The sequence below is a fragment of the Molossus molossus genome, unplaced genomic scaffold (genome assembly GCF_014108415.1).
Source record: "Molossus molossus isolate mMolMol1 unplaced genomic scaffold, mMolMol1.p scaffold_m16_p_17, whole genome shotgun sequence".
Classification (NCBI taxonomy): Eukaryota; Metazoa; Chordata; class Mammalia; order Chiroptera; family Molossidae; genus Molossus; species Molossus molossus.
Genome location: NW_023425352.1, coordinates 56,328,063 through 56,353,728, shown reverse-complemented (window position 1 = coordinate 56,353,728; position 25,666 = coordinate 56,328,063). Strand labels below are relative to the sequence as shown.

Genomic DNA, 25,666 nt, shown 5'->3' with positions numbered 1-25,666 from the left:
TCAATCCACTGAGCCACACCAGCCAGGCTGTAAAACAATTTTTTAATCAAGGTAAGAAAGTCAGATTGGAGAAACTATGGTTGTAGAAAATGGTCACGTGCTTCTTCCTTGCAAGGAAACACTGTAGGACTATGATCTCTCTTGATTTGTACATAAGTCACAAACAACAAATGTCACATGACCCCAAGCAAAATACTAAGATAATTCTGCCACAAAATAAGAATGAAAGGTGAAATAAACTATTTGGTGTACCACCTATAGGAACAAAACTCTCTTGCACTTAGTATTTCATTTGACATCACAACTCTGGTAGGTTGAGTATCATTATCCCCTGTTTGGAAAATGAAAACACAAGTGACTTGCCCAATATCTCACAGATAATTTGGGACAGAGTGAAGACTAATAGTCACGTATTGTCTTGTGATCTCATCACTTTTCCAGCAGATCACGCTCCAGCCAGAACTCCCGTGGCTGCCTGGTCTCCAGTAAGGACTCGTAGTTTTCAACTAGCAAGAGTTCAGTTTCTCATTTAAAAGAAAAAGTTGCATAATGACCATAATGCATTATATGATGTTAACTTACTGTGGTAATTATTTTGCAATATATACATACATCAAGTCATTATGTTATATACCTCGGACTAATGCAATGTTATATGTCAACTATATCTCAATAAAACTGGGAAAAAATAATCCATTATAATTATGTAGTGCCTAGTGATTCAGAAAGCATTTGCATTCAAATAACCTATCTCCTGTGTGATCCAGAGACATCCTGAGGAAAAGAGTGGACAATATTCTTTGCCTGTCACTGATGAGAAAACAGAATTATGCCTTTTAAACAGATGAACAGCAGCAGCAACAGGACTCGAACACCTGAGGTGGATCCAGAAACCGTAAGGAGACCCGACCTCCAGAGGCCCCATATAAAGAGCATGAGGGAGCCCTGGCAGGTTTGGCTCAGCGGTTAGAGCGTCAGCCTGCAGTCCAGAGAGACCCGGGTTCAGTTCCCGCTAAGGACACATACCTCAGTTGCAGTTTGTCCCCAGCCCTGGTTGGTTGTGCGGGTGGCAGCCACTCGATGTGTCCCTTTCACGTCGATGTTTCTCTCTCTCTCTTTCCCTCCCACTCTGTCTGAGCAAAAATGGAAAAATGTCCTCGGGTGAGGATAAAAAAAGAGCGTGAGGGAGTTTCTTGTGTTTCTGTTGTTTATCTAAAAAGAACAGGACAATAAAAGTTAACCCGACCTAATTCTCCATAGACTTCTAAAATGCTAAGGTTTGATATAAAGACTCACTGCCTACAGTTTTTATCTCCCCTGAAAAATGATGAGGTCAAATATAAGTTTAGGAAGGAAACAAAACAGCAACAGCCTTGAAGGTGGGGAGGGGGTCCTCTTTTCATGGGCCTAGAAAACAAAAATGTCCTCTTCTCTACCACTTAGTTATCAATCCACATTAGTTTATCAGGTAAAAGTCTTAGGGACAACAATGAATTAGAATTGGGGGAAACTTAATGGAATACAAGATGGTATGGGAGCTAAGCATGTACATAGGCTCTATGATTAGGCAAAACTGCACGTAGATCTCGGCCCCTCACTGACCAGTTGTGTGCCCTTGGGAAAGTCACCAACCTCGGCAAGCTGTGAATACCACCGAGTTTGCCATAAGGACTTAAGAAGGTAATGGAATGGGGCAGGGGTGAGGGTGATGGATAAATGGTAGTGACCACTACTACTACAGCTTTCAAAGTAAGCTATTATCATGTTATTAAACATCCATTTTAGCAAGTGAGAAAGTCCAAAATTAGAGGGGCACCTACCACGTGTACCACTCTGCCCTGGGCACAACAGAAAGAGCCCTTCTCCCATCCTGGAAAAGCTGACATTGCACTCGGAGGCAGAGTTATTGCAAAGGCCCCAACATGCAAAATCCCCTGGGGGAGAGCGCACCCCCCCCAGTGCCAGCCTTGCAGAAACACTACGGCACGGCATGGAAGAACCATAATACATGCAATTTCTAAAAGATGAATTTTCAAACTTTGGTTCCGCCCCTTCTGAGTGAGCCCAGGGCCAGGCAACAAGAGCTTGCTGGGTGCTAAGCGGCACAGCATGCTAGTGGCAGGAGTCATTGGAGAACTGCATTAACTATGACCCTCTAACAGCATAATTGCCATATATCTGCGTCAGGGCCAACACTCAGGCCCCGCTCAGCCTGGGAACAGCTGCCCTCCACCAACCGGAGGTGGCTTGTCTTCCCGCACATGCCTGTCACTCCAGGGTAAAGGTTTGAAGGGAGAACCCACACCCAAGTCCTAACTTGATTAACTTCCCCAAAAGACTCGTGCCTGACCAGCTTTCCTCCCCATCCATCGCTCTCTGCCAGAACCACCCCATCTGCACAGCACAGGGCTTGATGTCTGCAAGCATGGGAAGGAGCTTACCCCACTCTCCAGTGTCTCTCTTCCTGGACTCCCACAAACTCCTGAGGGAACACAGACCAGGGTCTCACCATCTCCACCCAGCACAAGCCTGGGTCCAAAGCCCTGACATTGTACAAGCTCTTTATGCTGCCCTGAAATCTTGAGAGCAGGGTAGCAAACTGCTCTCTTCAAGGCGTAGCCCAAGTCCAGTCTTTTCATGTACGAAGTCCTCCTGCCTGAGACCTTCCTGGTCAATAGTATGCTCCTGGCACTTAACTGTTTTGTCCTGTGGGTATCTTGAGACACCTGTCTAAGGCCACCCCAAGGGCTCTCCTGGGGCAAGTCGCCTGCTCTGCCTGACTAGGACCCTTGCTCTCCACACGTGGCTCCTGCAGCTGACCACGAACCCAAAGAGAATCAGCTCTCCAGACAGTGGATGTAGTAACTATGCTCCCGATAGGCAATAATTGCAAGTTCTCCAAGTCCACTGGCAGAATTTGACAATGGCCCTGTATTGTTCTCTAACAATTGTACCTGCATTAGTCTCATCCTCCTCACTAAGCATGTGAGCTTTTTCAAGGGGGAGTCTCACATCTATGAACTCCAGGTGCTGGAGAACTCAGCATGCACTGAATATCCACATACCTACGAAGAACAGTAATCCAAGCCTCAGCCTTTAAGGGCATCTCCAGGCAGCTTTGGGGAACCATGCTACCTGAGCAGTCCCCACTGTCCACTCAGCCGAATGACGATCTATCATCATGGCTGTATGAGCTATTAAAAAGCCTTGAAGACCAGCTGGCCCAGAGTTCCATCCATGAAGGAATCCAGTTGTACACAGCAGCTAGAAAGACCGCTGTAACCTGGCTGGCATCCTCCAAAATATAAGGAGGCCTGACTTCCACCCACCAGCTAAAAAGAAGTTAAGAAAAACTAAACTGGCCCTGGCTGGTTTGGCTCAGCAGTTAGAGTGTCTGCCCGCGGACCATGAGTCCGGGTTCGGTTCCCGCTAAGGACACGTACCTTGGTAGCAATTTGTCCCCAGCCCCAGTTGGGGTCGTGTGGGTGGTGATCACTCGATGTGCCTCTCTCACGTCGATGTTTCTCTCTCTCTTCCTTGCTCTCTCCCTTCTGCTCTGAGGATAAATGCAAAAAAGTCCTCAGGTGAGGATAAAAAAAAAAGAAAAACTAAACTGTCTGGTTAATTTTACCCCGACAGTCAATGTTCCAGGGCATCATGTCAAGGGCTGGGGCAAATACAGGACTCCTCAGGGGCATGACACTAGACAAAATGCTCTTCAGGAGTCACTGCCAGGCTCCGTTTTCTATACCCCAGGTCAGGTTGATTTTTCTTACCAGAGCCCAGCCTCCAAGAGCAGAATTAGGGAATTGGTTTGCTGTGTCCAATTACAGCTGGAAGATGGTTAGCTTTCTGGGATGTTCGTCCAGCTCAGGCATCGAGAGGAGTTCACAAGAGCAGCCAGGACAGACCCACAATTCAACCCTCAGCACAGATGAAGACAGACTTCCCTCCCAAGCTCACCCTCGGGGTCCTGATCACTGCTGCCCTGAGGAGGTGTGAACCCCAAGGAATCAGGTTCCCACACTGATAAATGTAGAAGGGACAGGGACTCTATTCTGAAAAATAAGTCCCTGAAATAAAATTAACACCCCACCAGGCAATTCCAATGTACCCCCTCAAGACTGACTGCAAGTGGGCAAATGTCCATGCGTCCAACTTCTCAGGATGAAAAGAGCAAAAAGCTTTTAACTCCATCCCCTCTCTCTGCTCCACCAACCCACAAGCGCAATTCAGTAGAAAAGAAAAATCGCTAGAATTTCTAAGGAATAAAGCACCTCCAAACTCGCAGTTTTGAACATCTAGAGGAGCATGTGTCTCAGTAAAACAGAACAGAGTCTTGGAAAAGGGGTGCCTTTGCAAAAACAGCATTTTATTTGAAAAGAATACATGGAAATTATCCCTGGAGCTGTTATTTCTTTAGCAGTTGGGGGACAGAACAAAGCTAGCTCTAATTAAGGCAACTTTAATTTTAAAATTAAAAAAATGAAAAGAGGTTCCTTTTGCCAGCTTCCTATGTTCTTCTCCACTCACATCTGTGCGCCATTCAGGAGAAAATAGAGTATAAACCCAACAGCTGAGCAGACCACAGACAGCAACAAAACTGCTACAAATGCCACACTTTGACAATGGTCAACAGCAAAGGGTTTTTCTTCACACATTCTATCCGTCTCTCACAGAAGAATGCCCTCTCTGGGGATGCAGAATGTGTCTCCTCCGTAAACAAAGCCCCGCCTAGGAATCACCCAGTTTCTCTCTGACCCACATCAAACTAAGCAGGCTGACATTCCAGGTGTGATTTTCCCCTTCCAACGATGAAAGTCTTTTCCGCTCAGAAGTTCCACACATTTACTAAAATAATTTGAGACTTCATCAGAAAGCCATTATGCCTGCAAACACTAAATTATTTAAGTGATTCCTTGTATATAAATATTTCATACCAGAAATTGATTTCCAAATGAAGTGCACATGAAGAATGACCACACTAAGCAGTGTCCGAGTACATCTCAGTGTTTTAAAATACAAGGCAGCATCTTAATGCAGCTAAAAAACTGAATTCCACAGGAAGTCACGCGTGATTATATGTGCCATCTATGTAGAAGTAGGGCCTTCGTGTCAGACTAGAAACACCTTACACAGCAGAATCTTCAGGAAGCAGAGCTAAATGAAAAGCTTTGAAACAAATGTTCAGTTTCCTAACATGGATATTCTTAAAAGCACTGAATTTTAACCCTGGGTGACACCAGGGTAAGATTTTAAGCACTCCCACCTTATAAAAGCTCTGTCCACTAGGCCCTATCCTATGTCAAGAGGCAAATTTTTGTAGATGCTGTTTCTCAGAGTTGTGAGAAGAAACAGGGCGGTGGTGAGCCCCAGGCCACCAAACACACGTGCTCTCCCTCCGTGGCATGAACGGCAGTCACGCTGAAAGGGGTGAACAGAACAGAGATGCACCAAAAACATCCTTCCAGGGCTCCAGGCAGCACAGAGCACACCCGCTGGAAACAAATGGGCACCGCGACCCCAGCAAAACTTTCCCAGGAAGCCTCAGGAGTGTGCCGGCCCAGGACCCTGGGGAACCCTGAAACGTGGCAAAGGAGGGAAAGTGGAGAAAGTGGGCAGGAGTCCCCCCTGGGGCCCCTCCCTGTCCTCTCCAGCAACACTGCTGCTCCTTTCCTGCACCTTCTCCTTGGGGACTCAGGGACGAAGGTGGAACAAGACCAAGTGGGGCTGAACCAAGTCAAGATGCCCACTGCTTACACCAAGCCAGCGGCATAGAACTGAGCGAATTAGTGTACACGTATAACCCCAAATGTACTGTTCGGCAAAGCACCACCTCTCTGATGGAGACTTGGAATGCACACACACACACACACACACACACACACACACCTTTCTTTTAGCAGAGAAATAGCTGAGAAGAACAAATTGTAACTCCTCAAGCCTTAGCAAAAACTACAGCCTGCCCTCCTTGGCTGCTGCCTTCAGCTTGATGTAGCTGAATTAACAAAAATGTCCCCTTGGCATTTAAATTTTTTCTTTCTTTTTCTCCTTGTAAGCAGAGAGAAGGGGGGGGGGGATGATGATTAGTAAGTCAAAAGACAAAGCAACTTCAAAACAAAATCAGTTATTTGTAAACAATCCTTGTGGGGATTTTTCCCCTCCTCTCCCCACCCAGAGAAAAACAGCCCTGCCAGTTACAATAGAAAGCCAAGTAAAGATAAATCAATTAGCTTGCTAATTTCTCCCCTCTCATTTATTTAGCTCTGCACTGTATTTGTCGTAATTGACTACAATTATGTTAATTACTAACTCCAGCATAATTACTATATTTATTGTCATTGAGCACGCGATGTACCCACAGCAAAGCTGGCATTTGTCGGGCATCAAGAAAGCAAACTGTTGAGAGGTGATTCTCAGCAGACTGGCGGATGTGGCTTCAGCAAATGAAAGGGCAAAAGAGATTTCATGCAATGTTAGTTTGAAAGCACCGGTTCATTAAGGATATTAATTTTCCGATAACTACACATTTAAGTATGACACACTAGCGCAGTATCTACAGGATTTCGTAATTATTAATGCGTGACAGTTTCAAATGCTAAGTGAATCAATTAAACAGCAGCATTCACAATTTGAGAAGAGATAACTGCTTCATAACTACCTAAGACTACAATTTTCACATGACAAAAAAGAGCCATTGAGGCGCCTTCAAAACCTGACAGGTCAAGAAAGAAGTTTGAAACAAAAGCACCTTACAACCATCATCTCTCCTCTTTACTTGTCAGATCAACTTTGCTAGTGTCTCCCAGAAACGGCATCACATGCCAGCTGCCACAAGGTGATTTTTCATGTCTTGTCAGAGAAATCTTTTATTCTATTTGTTCTGCATTAACATGTTACATTTATTGATCAAGGGCCTGTTCGGCAGCCACAGCAGGGCACTGAGCGCTCCATGCCTACAGGGCTTTGATGTCCCGGTGACATTCCAGCCCGAATAATGCACATACTAAATGGATTTAATGCAGAAATGTGTTTGGGCCTGACAGTTACATTAATAACAGCCCCTCACACTGATAAATATGCAATTGCTACTATTAAGAGTTACCCAATTATGGGGAAAATATTTCTCTACCTTAAAAATAAATCCATCAAGGAAAAAAAGTTTTAACAATGGTGCCTTCTGTTAAAACACTCCTCCAGCTGCAGAAAACGCGCCCACGTGGGGTGTACACCCCCTTCTCTTACCCTCCCCTCCAATTGTTTTTAATAAGTCTTGCTTTATCTCAAGAAAGGTTTGGGGATTTTTTTAAACCTCTTTTGTTGGTCTTCCCTGCTCTACCTGTCTCTTATTTCTTCAGAACCAGAGAAAAAGCAGACGCCCAGGAGACTGAAAAATTGGGTTCTGTATAAACTCAGAGAGGAACTAAGGGGATGTGGTGCAAAGGTGGGGTGCACATAGCTGATCTCCATAATGATGGGCCTGGAGAAGGAGGTGTCTTTTTTTAATATAAACTCTAAACGAAACATGAACATGTGTGTGTGCCTCTCCCTCGTTTAAAACCTGTGACCTTGCGCTATGGCAGTGACGGGGTGGGGGTACACAGGAGAAAAGAAAGCAGCTGGGATAGAAGAGACCTTTTATTAAGAAAGTCTCGGCCAGGGAGAATTTGTAGTTATTACATCCTGCAATTAAACACAGACACCAGCAAAAAGCATAATCGCTCCCCTTTCATCATAAAGGAGCAGGGAACAGCTGAAATCGCCAACACTGCTGTCCCTGAGGAGACGAGAGGAAAAAGGCTTTTCAGATGGTGGGTGTGTGCACGCGAGTGAGTACACATGCAAGTATGAACACACACCCCCCACCTCTTATTCCCTCCAGACTCAAAACTCACGCATTCAGTAATCCATCCAGGGTTCCCTGTCTCAAGACCAGGACCGCAAGCAAGCTGGCCACAGCACAGCTGAGCCTTTTCTTCCCTTGGCAATGACCTTCAGCTGAGCCCTGCCTCACAGCCCAAGGAGTGACAGAAGAGGATGAGTTCCCTGGGAACACCCTCCTCCAAGCCGGTCCTGCTCAACCCAAACTTTCAAAATCAAGGTTTTAGAAAAACAGGAGAGAGGAAGAAATGCAACAGAACTTCAAGGCCCCCGACTTGGAGCTGCAGGATCTTTTGTGATCCTGCTACAGTGACTTCCACAGGCTCATGAATGTAAAAGGAAAAAGTAAACCCCTTCCCCCCAGAGAAATATAGGCTTGCAAATGGCCATCCATCTTCTCACAGGAAGAAAGCAATGATTTCTACTTTGAGGAACAGTTTGAAGTAAAACTAAAATCAGACCATGGGGGAGGAGGGAGACATTTAATCTCAGCTCTCCCATTTAACCATCAGGGCAGTCTAGGTCAAATGTCTAAAGCAACTGTTTAGGCCTCAGTTTCTTCATCTGTAAAATGTGAGTAATAATAGTCCCATTGTCAAAGTGTTGGGAGGACTGAATGAAATAACACACGGTAAGCGTTCTGCCCAGCCTTGGCATATAGTAAGTGTGCTCCATAATACTGGTTATCCATTAGCAAGACAAACATGACTGATACCGCCTGTTTGTCCAGTGCCCCTGGACCCCATTGGAGAGCACAGCCAGTCGTCTGTAAGGACTCATTGCAAAGCTGCTTTACTGTGAAACTCAGAGCCACTCTGCAAAGCTCTCCCAGAGCTCAGAGGTTTTCCTCAACAGAGAGCAGCTGGCATGGGGAAGAAGAAACTTTTTGTCCAAGGTTGTGCTGTGCCCTGCAAGACATTTTGCATCCCCAGCTCACCCACTAAATGCTAGTAGGACCCCTATCCCCATCATTGTGACTGAACTTCATGGTTGAGAACCTGGACGGCCAGTGTTCTAGAAAATCTGAAAGGGTTAAGCTCACCAGGCCCCCCTTCACCTCTCCCCAAATCACCAGGGCTCCCAACAGCCACCCTGATAACACAGAGGACAGCATCGTCTACCTGCACCGTGATGTCCCCAGGATGGAGAGCAGGGCAGAGGAAGAAGATGGAATAGTGAGGCCCAAGATACTGGGGGAGTAAAATGAATGAAAAGGGAAATAAAAGGCTTTACTAAAAAGTCTAGGAATTTCTTACCCTAGTGGCAAACACTATAGGAAATAAGGAGACAATGTTTACAAAAGCACTTTCTAAATCACAATGCACATTATAGGAACCATCACCTATGAGAAAGCTGAACTTCAATATAGCCCCTTAGACAACTCTCTCCCGTTGTCCACCACTTTCCCAGCTCAGTCTTATCTACAGTGGCTCAATACCCCATTTTCTCTGGCCCAAAGATGGAAATCCAGGAAAGCAGGACACTTGGGGAGGAGGGGGATGCAACATAAACCTGCTCCCTTAGTGATCTTCCCTCCTTCCCTCCCGCAAGCTGTTTTTGGTAGTTTTAGTCATGGAAGTCACTCCAGAAGTGTTGGAAGTACAGAAATACAAAGTGTTGCTGCTCGACATTAAATATTACCTGCCAAGTCATGTGGAACCTCACCTTTTTATTGTATGTTCTGTGTTAGTAGCTGGAGACACTAGAATTGCCAATTATATTCCTGGAACTAAAAGGATGCTTTTTTTTAACATTGCCCAGCTTACAGAGAACATGGTTTCCAAAATACACCTTGCTTGCCTCCTTGGAATTCATCAGTGTATTTTGAAAATTCACTAAAAATATTTTGAAAATTCACTAAAATAGTTTATCCTTCTAAAGCCTATCTTTTTCTATCATCATCTCTTCCTCTCTTGATGCTTACTATCATGAGTTTGGTGGCCACCCCAACTCCAATATCAGCATGTTCCCCAAAAGACCACTGCATTTGGGTCTTGAAAACAAGGCCCCTGGCCCTGGCCGGTTTGGCTCAGCGGTTAGAGCGTCGGCCTGCGGTCCGGAGAGACCTGGGTTCGGTTCCCGCTAAGGGCACGTACTTCGGTTGCAGTTTGTCCCCAGCCCTGGTTGGTCGTGCGGGTGGCAGCCACTCGATGTGTCCCTTCACGTCGATGTTTCTCTCTCTCTCTCCCTTCCTCTCTCTCCCTCCCTATCTGTACAAAAAATGGAAAAATATCCTCGGGTGAGGATAAAAAAAAAAAAAAAAGAAAAGAAAAGAAAACAAGGCCCCTGACTGCAAAGAAATGAGTTGATGAAGACCCAATGCCAACAGAACATGCCCTTTGAGCTGCTCTCCCAAGAGTCTGGGTAGGAAATGTTTTCACCTATTCCCAATGTAACATAAATGTATGCTCCTAGCTGGCAGGGATGAAAAGTATGTATGAGACGAGTGGGTTTAGCCTATGAAATGTCAGACATTTGAAGAACTAAGGTATTTCTATCAGTTAGTATGGGCCAGGTTATTCATCATTAACAAATATCCTAAAGTCTTATAGCACAGGTTTCTCACTTACAGTCAACATCCAACATATATCAGCAAGGGAACTGCTCATTTATGTCAGAACCCAAGACTAATGATAGTAACGGGTAGAAGAGAAAGAGGCAAATTTGCACCAGCTCTGTAAGTTTCTGCACATTGGTCACACCAAAGGGTTCAAAGATGTGGAAACATACCATGTACTGAAGGAGAGGACATTCTGAATGTTTGTGAGGAACCCCAAATAACCACCAGAGAAATGGTCCCTGTGGAGGATCAAGCCTGGACTCTTAGCCTCACTAACAACATGTTTAAGCTTACTGAAGACCTGTGATATACCAGGTAACCTGTTAGGCACTTTACATGCAGTTACACTCAACGTTTCTGCAATTAGCTTAAGGCTGGTTAAATCACTGTGAGTGACATAAGCAGGGTTTCAAGCCAGGTGGTCTAACCCCAAAGACTCAGTTCCTTTCAATTCCACTGCCCATTTTCCCAACTGAGCAGCAAGTCAACAGGCCAAGTTTTATATAGTAGTTCATAAGAGAAATAGAAATGTTGGCGTGTATGTCCTAGAAGCTTTGACAGTGCACCACATGTCTGCCTCACTGCCTGCGGGAGAGGACAAAGCCTCCATCTTTACTGGAGGTTCCCAAATTCCCTGATCTTTCACTTCCATCCTGGCCAGAGCCAAGGAAGCTCGCATCTAAGCAATTTCTCTTAAGCAATTCCCCCATTCAATGTATTTATCAGAGTGATGTGTCTGCAAATTTAAATTTTAAGATGTGAGTTTCCTGTTGCCAGAGATCAATTAAAACCTCTCAATTTTATTGCCAGATTGACACAGGCATATTTATCACTGTTTTCCTGGGGAACCCTGCTCTGCCCTGTGTGTTCAACAAGCTCATCAGGCAACCCACCCAAACCACTCAGGGCTACCAGGGAGAACTCTGCCCTTTCCCAGCCACGGGGTAAGGAAAGCTGAAGCTGGAACAACTCAATAACCTCTCTTTGCCTTGAGCAGAACAAGGAACCAACACTGGCTAAAACTGAGGATCTCTTTATTGATCAGCAAAGTAAAATGTGAAAACTTCAAAAACAAGCTCAAGGAAAAACTTAGAACAATGAATATTCAAATATTCTTGGTAGCAGAAACTGGTATAACCTCTCTTGAGGGCAATCTGACATCTGTATCAAAGCCCTCTGACAATTCTGTCTCTAGGAAAATGTCCCAAACACCTAATCAGAAACATATTCATCAGTCAGTATTACAAAGATAACTTATGAGAGATATTTATAACAGTAAAAACCCTGGGAACAATCTAAATGTCCAACACTGAAAAATAAGGAACTATTAAAACATAATGCAGTATTTGAGATGGGGAAATGCTTCCAACACAATGTAAGCAAGAGCATCATTTTTAAGATATTTGGCATTAATAAAGACAAATGTTAACCATAGGGATTCCTGGGTTGTTAAGGCTATCAGTGATTTGAGAGGTTTTTTTCATACCCTTCTGCATTTTCCAAAAATTCTTTTTCTTTTTAATTTTTTTTCTTTATTTATTTTAGAGAGAGAGGAAAGGAGAGGGAGCAAGAGAAACATAGATGAGAAAGAACAACAATTGGCCGCCTCCTGCAGGGTCCTCCCCACCCCCAGGGATTTGGCCCACAACCTGGGCATGTGCCCTGACCGGGAATCAAACCAGTGACCTCTTGGTGCATGGGATGATGCTCAACCACTGAGCTACACCAGCTGGGCTTTCTAAGATTTCTATATTGATCGTTGTTGTCCTTATTATAAGAAAAAATATTCAAAAATAAGATCTAAAGTACAATTTTATGCCGATGTAGACATTAGACTCGTGATCATTAATGCATTCAAGTCCAAGGGGCTATACTACTATCAGCTGTTACCTGCTATCAGCTGTTACCTGATTAGCTCCCTGAACTTTCTATCCCCATTCCAGGGTGGATGGCAGGACCCTGCCCCTAAGAATCATGTCCATGAAGAATGAGATCTGGGATGAAAGGGTGGAAAGAGGAATGTTCTGAATCTCTTAAAGGAGCTAGAAATTTTATTTGGACTTATTGCCTTGCTTCCCTTTTCAAACCGACAGGGCACACACCAGTTCCAGTGACGTTCATTCTCCAGGACAGAGTCATAGAAACAAGACAGCCTGAATTTGCATGGCCTTCTGCATGGAGACGCAACCAGTTTAATATCAGACAACTCAAAAGATGGAGAGGAGGACTCATGATGGTTAATGCAGAGAGAAGACTGAAATGTAATGGGAAGAAAAAATATATAGTGACTTAAAAGTTCAGAGCTTATAAATCCATAACTACCCTTCCCTCTAGCACAAATAGGTGGCCATAGAAAGAATCAGCAGAACCATCACTTTCATACTTGAGATTAATAATAATGATGGTAAGACAATAGAAAAGGATGTTCCTAATGTCAGTGGTTAACTGAAGCCTGGTACCTCCCCCTTTTAACTAACATCTTGACAAGAAGTAATACAAATGTGGCTACACAAAAAGAAATTCACGCGTTAGTATATGCACGGAGTATCTCTGGACGGCTATAACAAAAGTGAATGATGCAGAGGAGAACTGGGAGGCTAAAGGACATAAGGGCAAAGGAGGCTTTCTTTCCATGTGAAGCTGTGCCATGCACATATATTAACTATTCTAAAATGAGTAAACAGAACTCCTTGCCTAAAAACAAATTGTGGCCTAAAATACAAACGGACTGCAGCTGATTTTACAGTCTATAGGAGTACCAAATTCATAGTGGGGGCATTGGTCTGTTTAAGGCAGTACCCTAACAGAAGGCAGAAAATCCACAGAGATGTTCTAAAAGAGGGAGGGAGGCAATTTTTCTGTACATAACAAAATGAGAAGAATTTTGAGTTTCTGAGGACAGCTCTGGGAAGAGGGTAAGTGACATGGAAAGGAGAGAAAGGGGCTGGGAGAGAGAGGCCCCTGGTCACATGCAGGAAGCCTGACCTTAATGAGAGGCATGGGCCAGGGATTTCAAGGAGCAATGCCATCCCCAAGTTGTCTACTGCCGTGTGCTACAATTACCACCTCTCCCCTCCCCAGTACACCTCCAGCTGTCAATAAAAGTCTGTAAAACATAGTAATATTGTGTTGGGCTTTGGAGAAATGAAGGGAGTGTCCTGAGTGGGGCCAGACAAGCTGCCAAGCGGGAGAACAGCAGAAACAGAACAGAGACATGGCTGGAGCAGGGAGCGGTGGTGAATCTGGGTGCAGGGCAAACTGACCAAGACATATGCTCCCCAAGTCCTGTGGAAACAGTAAAGGGGAGTAGGGAGAAAGGTTTTACAGAATGTGGGATGGAAATTCACAATATTTCGTGTGGCTATGATGATCCATGCAGACAGGTGGGCTTGGCTCCTTTGTTAGCTACCCACTTACTTAGAACATAAGTTGATGATCTTCTTTCTCTTTCCTTCTCCACATTCTCTTCCTCCTCCACTTTTTTAAAAGAAGAATTAGCTAAGCATCTAAAACATCTTTCATTTCAATCCAGCTAAAGGCAAAGATAGACACCAGTGCCTAAAATGTTCACATCTTCCTCTGACACCCAAAAGAAATAGTGCCACCTCCCTTAGCCACCCCCGCCCCACCTCACCATTAGGTAAATAAGCCGGTCAAAGATGATCCAATCTCTTCTTTTTTTAAAATATTTTTTATTGATATTTTTGGAGAGAGAGATGGAAACATAGATGTGAGAGAGAAACATCTATCGGTTGCCTCCTACACGCCCCCTACTAGGGATCAAGCTCACAACCCGGGCATGTGTCCTGACCAGGAATCCAACAGAATGTCTCAGTCTATAGGACGACACTCAATCCACTGAGCCACACCGGCCAGGCTAAGATTGTCCAATCTCAATCATACCCACTCAGGTCAGGATTGCTTTTCTCCATTCCGGTCTGTAACTCGCTGCAGTGTAACCAAGTCCTAATGTGAACCCTTCCTGAACCTTCGACCTCGCTCTTCCTTTGCTTATTTCTGCCCCAGCCCAGCCCGAACCTAGTGTGCAGTTCACATACTGACCACAACACCGACACAAATGGGCTCCTGACCAGATATGATAAGCTCCTCGAACTCAACACTATGGAAATGTCTCTCCTCTAAAAATAAAAATTATAACTCCTCTCCCTCTAAATCCATTTTACTGGTCATCCTCTTACTAAATTCTCCTCCCTCCAGGACCCATCATTTCCTCTGAAAAATCCTTTTAGATCCAGCCCCTCAGAGCCAAGAGCTCCTCCTCACCACCAATCCCTTCAGCACCCACATACACACCCCACCCCTCCCAGGGTTCCACCTTCTCTGCCAAAGGAGGACAGGGCCCCTGCGTGCGACAAAGACGTCTGTTTTCTCAGACCTGACAGCCCAGTCCCATGACATGTGTCCGCTGACACACTCCTTCGTGGGGCCCAGCCTCCTGAAACCCACATCCGGGTTCTCAGCAGTAAAGCAGCCACAGCCTGAGCCCCTAGAGGCCAGTCACACAGCAAGAACTCCTTCAGACACCCCAGCAAAAGAACCCATTTCCCGAGTCCATGCTAGGGAGCTGTTTTACGAGCACACGTGGAAAGGCATGGTCCAGTCCAGGCTATGTACCAGAGTATTCCTTGGGCATTGGGACCAAAAACCATTGTCAATTTCTTAGGAGTCAGATTTGTTTGCCCTCCTCTCATCACTATGCATTACTTTGAACTTTTCGGGTTCCACATCTCCCCAGAAGCATACAGACTCTTTGGGAGTCAAGGCAAGAACACACACAGTACCCACTCTTTACATAACCCTCTAGACACCCCTTCCCTGGAGAGGAGGCTCTCAGCATGGCCATGTGCTCCTGCTGACCATCCAAAGCAGCTCTGCTGGCTCAGCTTCAACTTCAAAGTCCCCTCTACCCACTGGCGCCTCAATGCCCTGAGCTTTGTCCATCTTCTCGCAAATTCTTAATTCCTGAGTGTCCTGGCTCAGAAGTCGAGAGAGAAAGACTGCAAGGTGTGGAAGGAGGAAAGTGCCTGAGCCCTGGGGTGGAATTCGGGCTCCGTCGATCCTTCCACCCCAAGACAGTGGTTCCATTCAGAGGACAGCACAGTTCTCAAGAGAGCACTCAGAGGAAAAGCCCAGCTTGGACCAGCTCCCTAGGAAAAACCACCACCCTGACCCCTGCTCATTGATCCCACTGAAACCTGCTTTCTAAGCATCTACTTCCTGCCCCCAAACCAGTTGCAATTGAAAACCCTTTAGGAAGAAATTAAATAACTCTATTCTCCATTGGAATGATATAGAAGATCACGCTTACCTTTTGCCAAGACTGGAACAGTGGTTCAAGTTTTCCCTCCCACCCACTCCATGCCAATTGTGTTTGAATTACTTTGAAATACCATCTGGGAGAAATCATCATCCCAAATATTTAAGGTTCCAATACATGAAAAAGCAAAAAAAAAATATATATATATATATATAAACACATACACACACACACCATCCTGTGATTTGGCAAATCTTTGGGAAATGGGATTGTCCAGAAGAGCATTCCTGAACACACCCAAAACAGTCTTTCTGACTCCATATCATTCCTCCAACAGTATTCTAATTTGTCTGCATGAATATCAGTGAGAAAGGAAAATAACAGAGTGCAACTCTCCTAGGAACTCACGTGAGATGGATGATGCTCATGCTCACCGCTTCTTCAATGGCACAATGAGGCCGAAAGAATCATTCAAAGTAGAGTCAAACCTACGGGGTGTGAGTCCATGGGTCTTAGATCCCTGCACCCTATGCAGAGCTAGGATGGGTGACTTACCTGCAAGCTGTTACCAAGGGGCCTGGGTCTCCCAGACATGGTCTGTGTCTTGTGAAAGTTACATACCTCAGAAGGTTAAAGCTCAGATCAAGCCTCTTTGCGAAATGTCCACAGTCCCTGCCGAGGTGCTCCGGAATTTTTCTGCAGTCCTGGCCAATGTAGGACACCTGAAAATTAAACGGAACAGAAACAACATGGCAAACGGAAAACACCCAGCTGCTCACCGCCGAGTCATTAATCCAATGATGGCTTCCACAACTTTAAAGGCGAGCTCCTCATACCCACAAAAATGCCCTATTTGTGGCTGTTTTTCTGATCAGATCAGCTTAGCTTTGGGGGCTCCAAGGACTCTGTCAACAGCTCCCCCGTTCCTAGTATACTTAGCATGATGAAGGCTAATCCCGGCACAATGGAAATTGAACTAAAATTGGCCAGATTCAGATGTCCAGAAAAAATACCCAATGCCAGAACACGGCGATATAATCGTAGCTATCAGCCTCTTGTTCAGGGGCCTTTCCACCAGCTGCCCCCTCCTCCCAAATACCCCGTTAGGCACATTACCTCATACGGACACAGCAGATGCATTTACCAGCATTCAACCTGCAGGATGCTGAGCAAATAAGGTTGGACAAGAAAACCTTCCCAGACCTCCAATCCCATCTTATTACCACTGTGTATTAAATGTCTGCCTTACTCTGAACAAAGATGATTCAAAGGCAACAGGGCAATGACTAATGGTCAGGGCTTCCAAGTCCCCCTCCTCCAAGGAGACTTTCGCAATCAACACCATCTCCTTGCAGAGCTGCCCCCCTAGGCATTATTTTACTTATTATTATTAATCTACTGTTGTGCCCAATATTAAGAGGCCTAACTAAAATTTGATCCTAAAACTTCTGACTGTGACAAGGTCAGAGGGCTTTCTCACTACTCCAACCATCCAGTTCTTAAAATCCGTTTTTACAGACAGCACCCCATGGGCAGGTTTGACAACTCATTCCAAAACCCATGAAACAAGCCTGTGGGTCAGAGCGGGCCAGTGAGTCATGATACATGATACTGCCCTAAAGGACTCTACCCTGAACTGCCAGGTAGAAATTCTGGCCCATCACACAGCTACAGCCTTGATCCTTCCCCCCACTCCACTCCCAAATCCACATTCTTCTACACATACAGACAAGGGTGTCTTGGAGTGAGTAAGAGATTCCTCAGGGAGTTATGATTCCTAATGAAAAACAAGAATATGGTAGCCATCTCAGATATTAGGTTTAAGCATATGAATTACTAATATTCAATCATTGTAGAACTACAAAAACAGCACTTTCATAAGGCTCAGCCTAACACAAATCACACTTCACCCTAGCACCCTCAATGTTTCAAGTCATCTCACAACCCCACCCCCCCTTCAGTAACTTCACTCCTGGAGGAGAGAAAGTGGAGAGAAGGACAGAAAAATAGCTGACTCCAATAAAATAATTTTGAATCAGGAAGATACAGGCTAAAAGGGCTCAAAGTTCAATCTAGTAAGCTCTCCCCTTTCTACATGGGACTCATCTCTCTTCAGAACTCCTTGTATAATAAATTAACTACTGCTTCCAAGCCAAGATGGAAATCATGCACCAAGGAGAGACTAGGCATATAAAGCTCAATCAATCTAGGGACTTCAATTTCCCTCCGGATGTCCACTCAGTCAGCAGCCTCTTCTGTATTATAAGTTCACAGTGATCCCCCAGGCCCGTGGTGCTCACCACCAAACCCATCCCATTCACGCTGGCATGCACCACTGTCTTGTACATACTATCATCATTCGAGACCTCTGAGATACACCGCAGAGCAGCTGAGCTCTAGATGTAGAAACTGAGCTCTTTCCTCAGACTCACCAAGGACTAAATCTAGTAGGGACCTGGTCTGTCAAAACCCCTCATGTTTTATACAGGGAAACTAAGACTCCAGAGGCCTGTCCAGTGTTATACAGCTTCTTAGTGATAGGGCCCAGACCACATCCTGCACCAGGAATAAAGACTTCCAACTTGGGGACCATAGAGTACTTACAAACCCATATGTGGATTTTCTTGATCAACAAATTGCCAATGGTACATTGTATCATATGCCAATGGTATCATATGTTTTGGCTTGAAATTGAGCCTTCCTAACTAAAAGGTCAAGAACTACCTCATGATAGCATGTTGAAGACCCCAGACAAGGGTCAGCCACTAGGAAAAGAGGTGGCTATTGGCTCCCCTTTTTCTGCAGTAGGATTCCCCTTCAAAGAAAACAGCAACACTATGGAGAGTTATCATCAGGAAGCATTCAAATCATTCACAATGTGTCTGAGAAGACTTTCATCAGCTTGTTTTATTACATGGTCTTAATAGCACAACATCCCCAAAAAACCAAAGAAGCACAACTTGTTCCCATTCTACAAGAGACAAAGATCAAGTCTCCAAAGTTTAATAGGAAAATCTATTTGCATGTTAGGACCACCCTTGTGGTAAACTGGAAGCTTTTAAAGATGCTGAGTTCAACCAACCAACCAACCATGTTGAAGGGTTCAGATCAGCTGAACAGGCTTAACAGCAGCAGCCATTGCCAGACATGCAACCAATACTTATAAGAAGAGAACTGTTTAAAAAGTGATCCTCACCCTGGCTGGTTTTGCTCAGTGGTTAGAGCGTCAGCCCGCGGACCAGACAGTCCGGGTTCAGTTCCCACTAAGGGCAAGTACCTTGGTTGCAGTTTGTCCCTGACCCCGGTTGTGGTCACATGGGTGGCAGCCACTCAGTGTGTCTCTCTCACATCGATGTTTCTCTGCCCCTCCCCCCCACTCCTGCTCTAACTGAAGATAAATGCAAAAATGTCCTCGAGTAAGGATAAAAAAACAAAAAAAGTGATCCTTAGCAGAAGACACTACCTCTCAGGATGTCATGAAGCTTCTCGGAGCACATGCTCACCTAATGTAAGATACGGGGCCAAGAAGAACCAGATCGAAAATTGTTAGTTTCTTCAGCAAACAAGAGAAGAGATGTAGAGATTAATCTTAAATGGCATAGAAGAGCACATCTAAAATGATAAGTCATCGCATTAATTGTCTTGATTTAGACTAAACTGAGGAACCAACTTTTGTACTTTTAATTTGCCTACCTTATATAATCTGTACTCCAAGACTTCCACCCTGTGTGAGATGATAGCATAAAGAGACACCATTATCAGAGAAATTAAAACATACCAAGTTAAAGACCCCTAGAAAGAGAAATAGCAGAACAACAAGATTGTCTTAGCAGGATCCCCACACATATACACACCCAACCCCTCTAAGGGATTTCAGAAAATTACCAAACTGTAGTTGGGATGTTCTGGCTCCCAGGACATTTCTGGAAATGGTGAGTTTGTCTATAGTCACACAGAGAAGATTTTATAAACCTGTTCCCAGCCAGAGGTGAGGTATACTTGATTTTAAATTTGTAGTAACGGTCCATTCATGTTGTTACAAATGGTAAGATTTCATTCTTTTTATGGAAGTAATATTCCATTTTATATTATGTACCACAGGTTTTTTTATACATTAGTCTATTGATGGGTACTTGGGTTGCTCCATATGGTGGCCATTGTAAATAACACTGCAATGAATATAGTGGTGCATGTATCTTTTCGATGTTTTGAGTTTTTTCAGATACATACCCAGAGGTGAAATTGGTGGGTCATAGGCAGTTCCATTTTTAATTTTTTGAGGAACCGCCATACCATTTTCCATAGCTGCTGTGCCAGTTTACATTCCCACCAACATTTGATGAAACTAGAGGGTATTATGGTAAATGAAAAAAGTCAGAAAAAGACAAATACCATATGATTCCACTTATATGTGGATTATAAAGAACAAAATAAATGAACAAACAAAACAGAAACAGACATAGATACAGAGAACAAACTGATGGTTGACAGAAGGGGCGGTTTGGGGAAATGGGTGGAAAAGATGAAGAGATTTAGGAGTACAAATTGATAGTTACAGAATAGTCATGAAGATGTCAAGCTCAGCATAGGGAATGTAGTCAACAATATTATAATAACTATGTTATGGTACCAGGTGGGCACTTGAATTATCAGGTGATCTTTGTAAATTATATAATTGTCCAACCACTACGCTGTACATATTGTCAACTGTAATTGAAAATAAAATTTTAAAAATTAATAAAAATAAATAAATTTGCATTACTGGAAGTTCTGTCCGAGTAGAAATAGCCCTGGTCACGAGTCTGAGTCCCTCTGCTGCTACTAACTAGTTGTATTATCTTGGATAGGTCACAGAAGAGCCTGTTTTCTCTTCTGTAAACTAGTCAAACACTAACTGCCTCCAGAGGTGTCAAAAATAATATAATAACTAAAATTTATTAACTGCCTACCACCTTGCTGTTATCTATTCAATCCTCCTGAAACAGTCCCATTGAGTCACATATTATCCTCATTTTACTTATATTACAGAAATGAAATAACATCTTTAAAACAGCACTGTCCTCAGCACCTAGTGGCCACTTGACAGTTATCCCTACAGGACCAATATCCCTACAGAAGAGATTTGTTATTCTGATGTCTGTTGGGCACAAAATTTCAATGCCCAAATTCCACGTTTGCATGTGTTTGCCACTGTACTAATGCCACTACTTTGTCATAAACTAGTGGGGAAAAAACGTTGGGAACTTTATGCTAAATTTGATGATGCATTCAAGAGAATGAAGGCAGACCCATGTTAAGTAGAAGATTTTACAGAGAAAGTGGAGGGAGAACTGCATCTCCAAGTGTTGGTGTTGAGGCCTATGGAACTCTAAAAACCAGGGCAACAGCTGTCAGTCCACAGTGGAATTGAAAGCAATGACTTAGTTTCAGCAGAACAGTATCATCCATCTCATTAAGTTATTTTAATTTTATTGGTGGTATGGTTTTTTGTTTGTTTGTTTGTTTTTCAGATAGAGCAGGAGGGAAAGAGGAAGAAAGAGACAGAAACATCTATGTGAGAAAGACAGATCGACTGTTGCCACCCACACCACTTAGGGTTGGGAACAAACTGCAACCGAGGTACGTACCCTTAGCAAGAACCAAACCCAGGTCTCTCTGGTCCACGGGCCAATGCTCTAACCGCTGAGCCAAACTGGCCAGGGCGGTGTTATGGTTTTTGTATACTTAAACCATGCTTTATTTGGAGTTTATAGGACTCAGAATATGAGCTTAGAAAAGTTTTTCTGGCTTTATATGTGTATATTTAAGCAATGTTGTGATAAAAACAATATTAACACTGTGGATTCATGGTAAGTCCCTGCCCCCTGTACCTGAAGAATCTACCAAAGTTTGAGAAGTACCATGTGACACATTTAAGGTGCTGTACTATACTGGCTGTCATTAGAAACAGCAAGGAGAACAATGCTAAAAAGACCCTAACCTTGGGGCTGCCACTCAGGGTTAGGGTCTTTAAGATAGTTTAGGACCTGGGGCACTAAAGCCCCAGGGGCATTTCCCAGCTCCTGCCCCAGCAGGTCCTTCTGTTTAAAACACTCCCCACTGGCTCAAAAATGCCTCAGTGGTTGCCCTTGGGCTGTTTGGGTAGGGCCAAAAGCAGGCAGGGTAAAGAAAATCAAGTTTGGGAAATGGGGGAAGAGAAAAGAAGGCACAGGAAAGTCAGCCCCATTGTCAAGTCCTCCATGAAGCTGGAAGAAGCTACCAGAGAATGCTGGATCTGAAATGCGGAGGCCCTCTCCTCCAGCCTCTCCTTCCAGGCCTCATGTTGACTCCCAGAAGCCCCTTTTCCCTTTTCCAGCTAAATAAAACCCTTTTTTTAAAAAATCCTCACCCAAGGATATGTTTCTGTTTTTATAAGTTTGTTTGTTTGTTTGTTTGTTTGTTTGTTTGTTTGTTTGTTTTTATCCTCACCCAAGGACATTTCTCCATTTTTTGTTCAGAGCAGGAAGAGAGAGAGAGAAACATCGATGTGAAAGGAACACATCAAGTGGCCGCCACCCGCATGAACCAACCAGGGCCGGGGACAAACTGCAACCAAGGTACGCGCCCCCAGTGGGAACCGAACCCAGGTCTCTCTGGACCGCAGGTGAACGCTCTAACCGCTGAGCCAAACTGGCCAGGGCCAAGGATATGTTTTAATTGATTTTTAGAGAGGGGAATGGAGAGAGAGAAAAACATCAATGTTGAGAGAGAAACAGCACATGCCCTGACAGGGAGGTGAGCCCGAAACTCCAACCAACTGAACGACTAGACCAGAGACAGTAAGACCATCATTATTAACCTCTCCACCAGGCTGGTAGCTCCCTGGCCTGCTCACTTCTGAGCTCTAAGAGGAAAGCATTCCCTTTTGCCCAAAGTAATCTCAAAATCTAATTGTCCCTGACACTACCTGCCTTAGGCAATGCAAGGGGAGAGTTTCAAAACCTTAGAACGATTTCTCTAGGGTGTGCAGGGAAGGGTGGGAAGTAGGGGAGGGCTGGCTTAATCAGAGGTTAAAAGGAGAGACTTGACTTTTCCAGCAAGTAAAAGTCACCTGGTCCCAGAGTCGTTTAGCCCCATCCCTCCAGCAATGACTAAAAACACCTGAGGCTTCACTACAGGGCTGAAAGCAAGAGAAGCTGCTGTCTATCACCCAGGGTTAAAACTGGAGTGTCGATATTTCCCATAGATAGTAGTCAAGAAATTAAGTGCCAAAATAAGAAAATGAGAGGGGTCCTAGATAAGGGGCCCTGTGGTTAGGAGCCAGAGCCAGTCTGCAGTGGACCCTCAACCTAGTGCCTGCCCGGATACATCCTGATTTCACTGTCTTTGGTGGGCCTGAGGCACTTTTGCCTTCCTGGACTTCTTCCTCCATTATTTAAAAAACAAAAACAAAAAAACAAAACTAAAACGTATACAGGCACACCTAGGAAATATGACAGATTGGGTTCCGGACCATCACAATAAAGCACGTATCACAATAAAGCCAGTCACAATTTGTTTGCGAATGGAGAGTCTAGCCTTACGCTGATAGAAAACAACATCTGCGAAGCTCAGTAAATGCCCCCAAAATGGTAAGCCTGTATTTTACCACTGCATTGGTATAAAGACGAATATAGTAAAGTTTTTCTTTGAACAGAGTTCTTTTTTCTTCTGATTATTAAAGAAATTAAAACTTTTTTGGTGGGCTGTGGTCACTGACCACAATACCTAATGGAGAAGTCCATCCAGCTGGCCCTGGTCAGTGAGCGCTAGGGGCGCAGGGAGGTGGAGGGGATCTGGGAAACCTGGGGTGGTCTTCCCCCTCACCCCCCACTCCACAGCTAAGGGGTATACCAAGCTCAAATAGGGTCTCTTCTCACCAACCTAGGGCAGACCTGGGCACGGGACAGACTTCCCACCTGCTGACCAGAGGTGGAGCCAGGGGGCCCTGTTTAACCTCCAGGAGCCCCTCCCCAGACCAACTGTGCCCAAGCGTGGGCGGGGCTGGCCTGACAGACTTACTTGCGTTCCACTGACCACGAGCCCGGCCATGGCGACGGGATGGGGCGAACACACGACCCCCAGTGCAGCGCTGAGAAGCACAGAACGTGGTAGCTGCGGGCAGCGCGGGCCGACTTCAGTTCCGCACTGGGCGGTCAGCTGACCCTGCGGAAGCCGGAGGCGCCGGCCCGCTTCGGGGCCTCGGCTCAGCTGGGCCCAGCGCTCGCGCAGGTGCGCAGGAGCGCAGGTGCGCCTCGGCAACCGCACCCTGAGCGCCGCGACAGGTGCCCCGCGGTGCCCCGCGCCCCGTCGGGATGGCGTGATCGCGCAACTTCCCCGTGACACCCGGGCTTCCCAGGACCCTATCGCCCCACGAGGAGGTCAGGGGAATAGGAATAGCGTCCTTAAAACTCCACGTGTTGGTAGGGTCAGACTGGGGGACTCCCTATCAGGGTGCCCCATGTGGGCCGTTAGTTGGGGGTGGGGGTAGAGAGCCAGGTCTTTCTAATATTTCACAATCCGGGTTACGTAACCGTCTTCAACTGCTGGGAGGAGGGGCCTCCTGGCTGGAACTCCCCTCCCCAACTTTTGAGAGGAAGGAGGCAGTGGAGAGGTTGAAAGGACACCTGGTGGGTGGGTTTCATTTGTGAGGGAGGAGGGGTGACTGAATTTCTTTATAAATAAAGTGCTGGCTCAGCTAATAGCACCCCTGTTGACAGTAATAAGCCCTGGGAAGAGAGCTGAATGATCTGCCCAAATTTCAGGCTTCTCTTTCTCATCCTCTTCACAGAGTAAAGGTCTTTGTGAGGCTCCAAGTTATCCATGGGATCGGACCACACACAATTTTCACTCATCTGGAAGTGGGGGCTAGCCATTACTGCCTCCTGTCTGGATGAAATCAGACCTAGCAGGCAGGTAACTGGAAGCTCATGCCTACCCTCAACTGTAAGAATCCAAATGTTCTCACGCCTTTGTTTGCCTTCACACCTCCACCTCAGGATACACAAAACTACCAGATACCAATCCGTTGTCATATTATCACCTGTCCCCTATTTCAGCCAACAGCCAGCCCAGCCTTAACCCTGCTCTCTTCGTACTAGTGGGTATTGGCCGCACTCAAACCAAGAAAGGAAAACTGAGTCCTGACTTGCCAGACTCCAGGTCTCCCATGCATTGCAGGCCTATTTGTAATTGTAGCTCCCCACCTCTGTCCAGGGGGTGTTCACAGGGCTTTTCATTGTCCTGTGTGTCTGAACAGCACTTAGAAACTCCTGGTTTGTATAGCCAAGGATGATCATTATGATCGTGGTTAAGCATTCTGTGGTTCTCGACTTTGTCTCTCTGGCCTGGTGCCAACACATTGTAATGTGACCCCTTATTGTCAGCATTCTGATGAGTGGTGTTGACCTCTAAGGGCTGACCCGCCTGCCCCTCTGTCTGCTGGGAGGAGCAGACACAGCAGAGCTGTAAGAACATAGACCTGGCTGTGTTTACTTGGGGGGGGGGGGGGTCCAGGAAATGCTACAACAAAAGGTCCTGCAGGCCAAAAAAGAAAGCTTGCCCTCCAGAGATAAGGGGGATCAAAGAGAATCTTTCCAGGCCTACTGCCCCACCAGCACCTCATGCTCCTCCCTCCTTCTCTGCTGGAGTGCCCTCTCTGCTCCATTGTCCATTTTGTCTGCTTTTCCTGCCTGAAAAGGAGGAAGTGGGCCCAGTCTCTGCTGATCATGATACTCTGCCCTCCCCAGACACCTTTCACTTTGACCTTCCTAGATGGGCTTTGACCAGCAGCAGAGACAAAGCTACTCAAAGATGAAATTGGAAACACTCTCCCCTCCCCGCCCCCCAGGAAGAGGATGTTCAAGGTCATTGCATCCATGCTTCTTCCTCCATACAGGGCTGTCTCTTCAGAATATAGACTGTTCTAC

General features: G+C 45.3%; 1 protein-coding gene across 2 annotated transcripts in view; it reads right to left on the bottom strand.

The window, feature by feature from the left end:
* LRMDA (leucine rich melanocyte differentiation associated) overlaps positions 1-23,853 on the bottom strand; it is a 1,094,111-nt gene extending 1,070,258 nt beyond the window's left edge. For both annotated transcript variants that reach the window (XM_036264919.1, XM_036264920.1), the window contains exons 1-2: positions 23,760-23,853; positions 16,341-16,441 (exon numbers count right to left, since the gene is read on the bottom strand). In XM_036264919.1, coding sequence (XP_036120812.1) covers positions 16,341-16,441; positions 23,760-23,789 — 131 coding nt within the window. In that variant the 5' untranslated portion in view covers positions 23,790-23,853. The remainder of the gene's footprint in view (positions 1-16,340; positions 16,442-23,759) is intronic.
* Between the last annotated feature and the right edge of the window lie 1,813 nt (positions 23,854-25,666).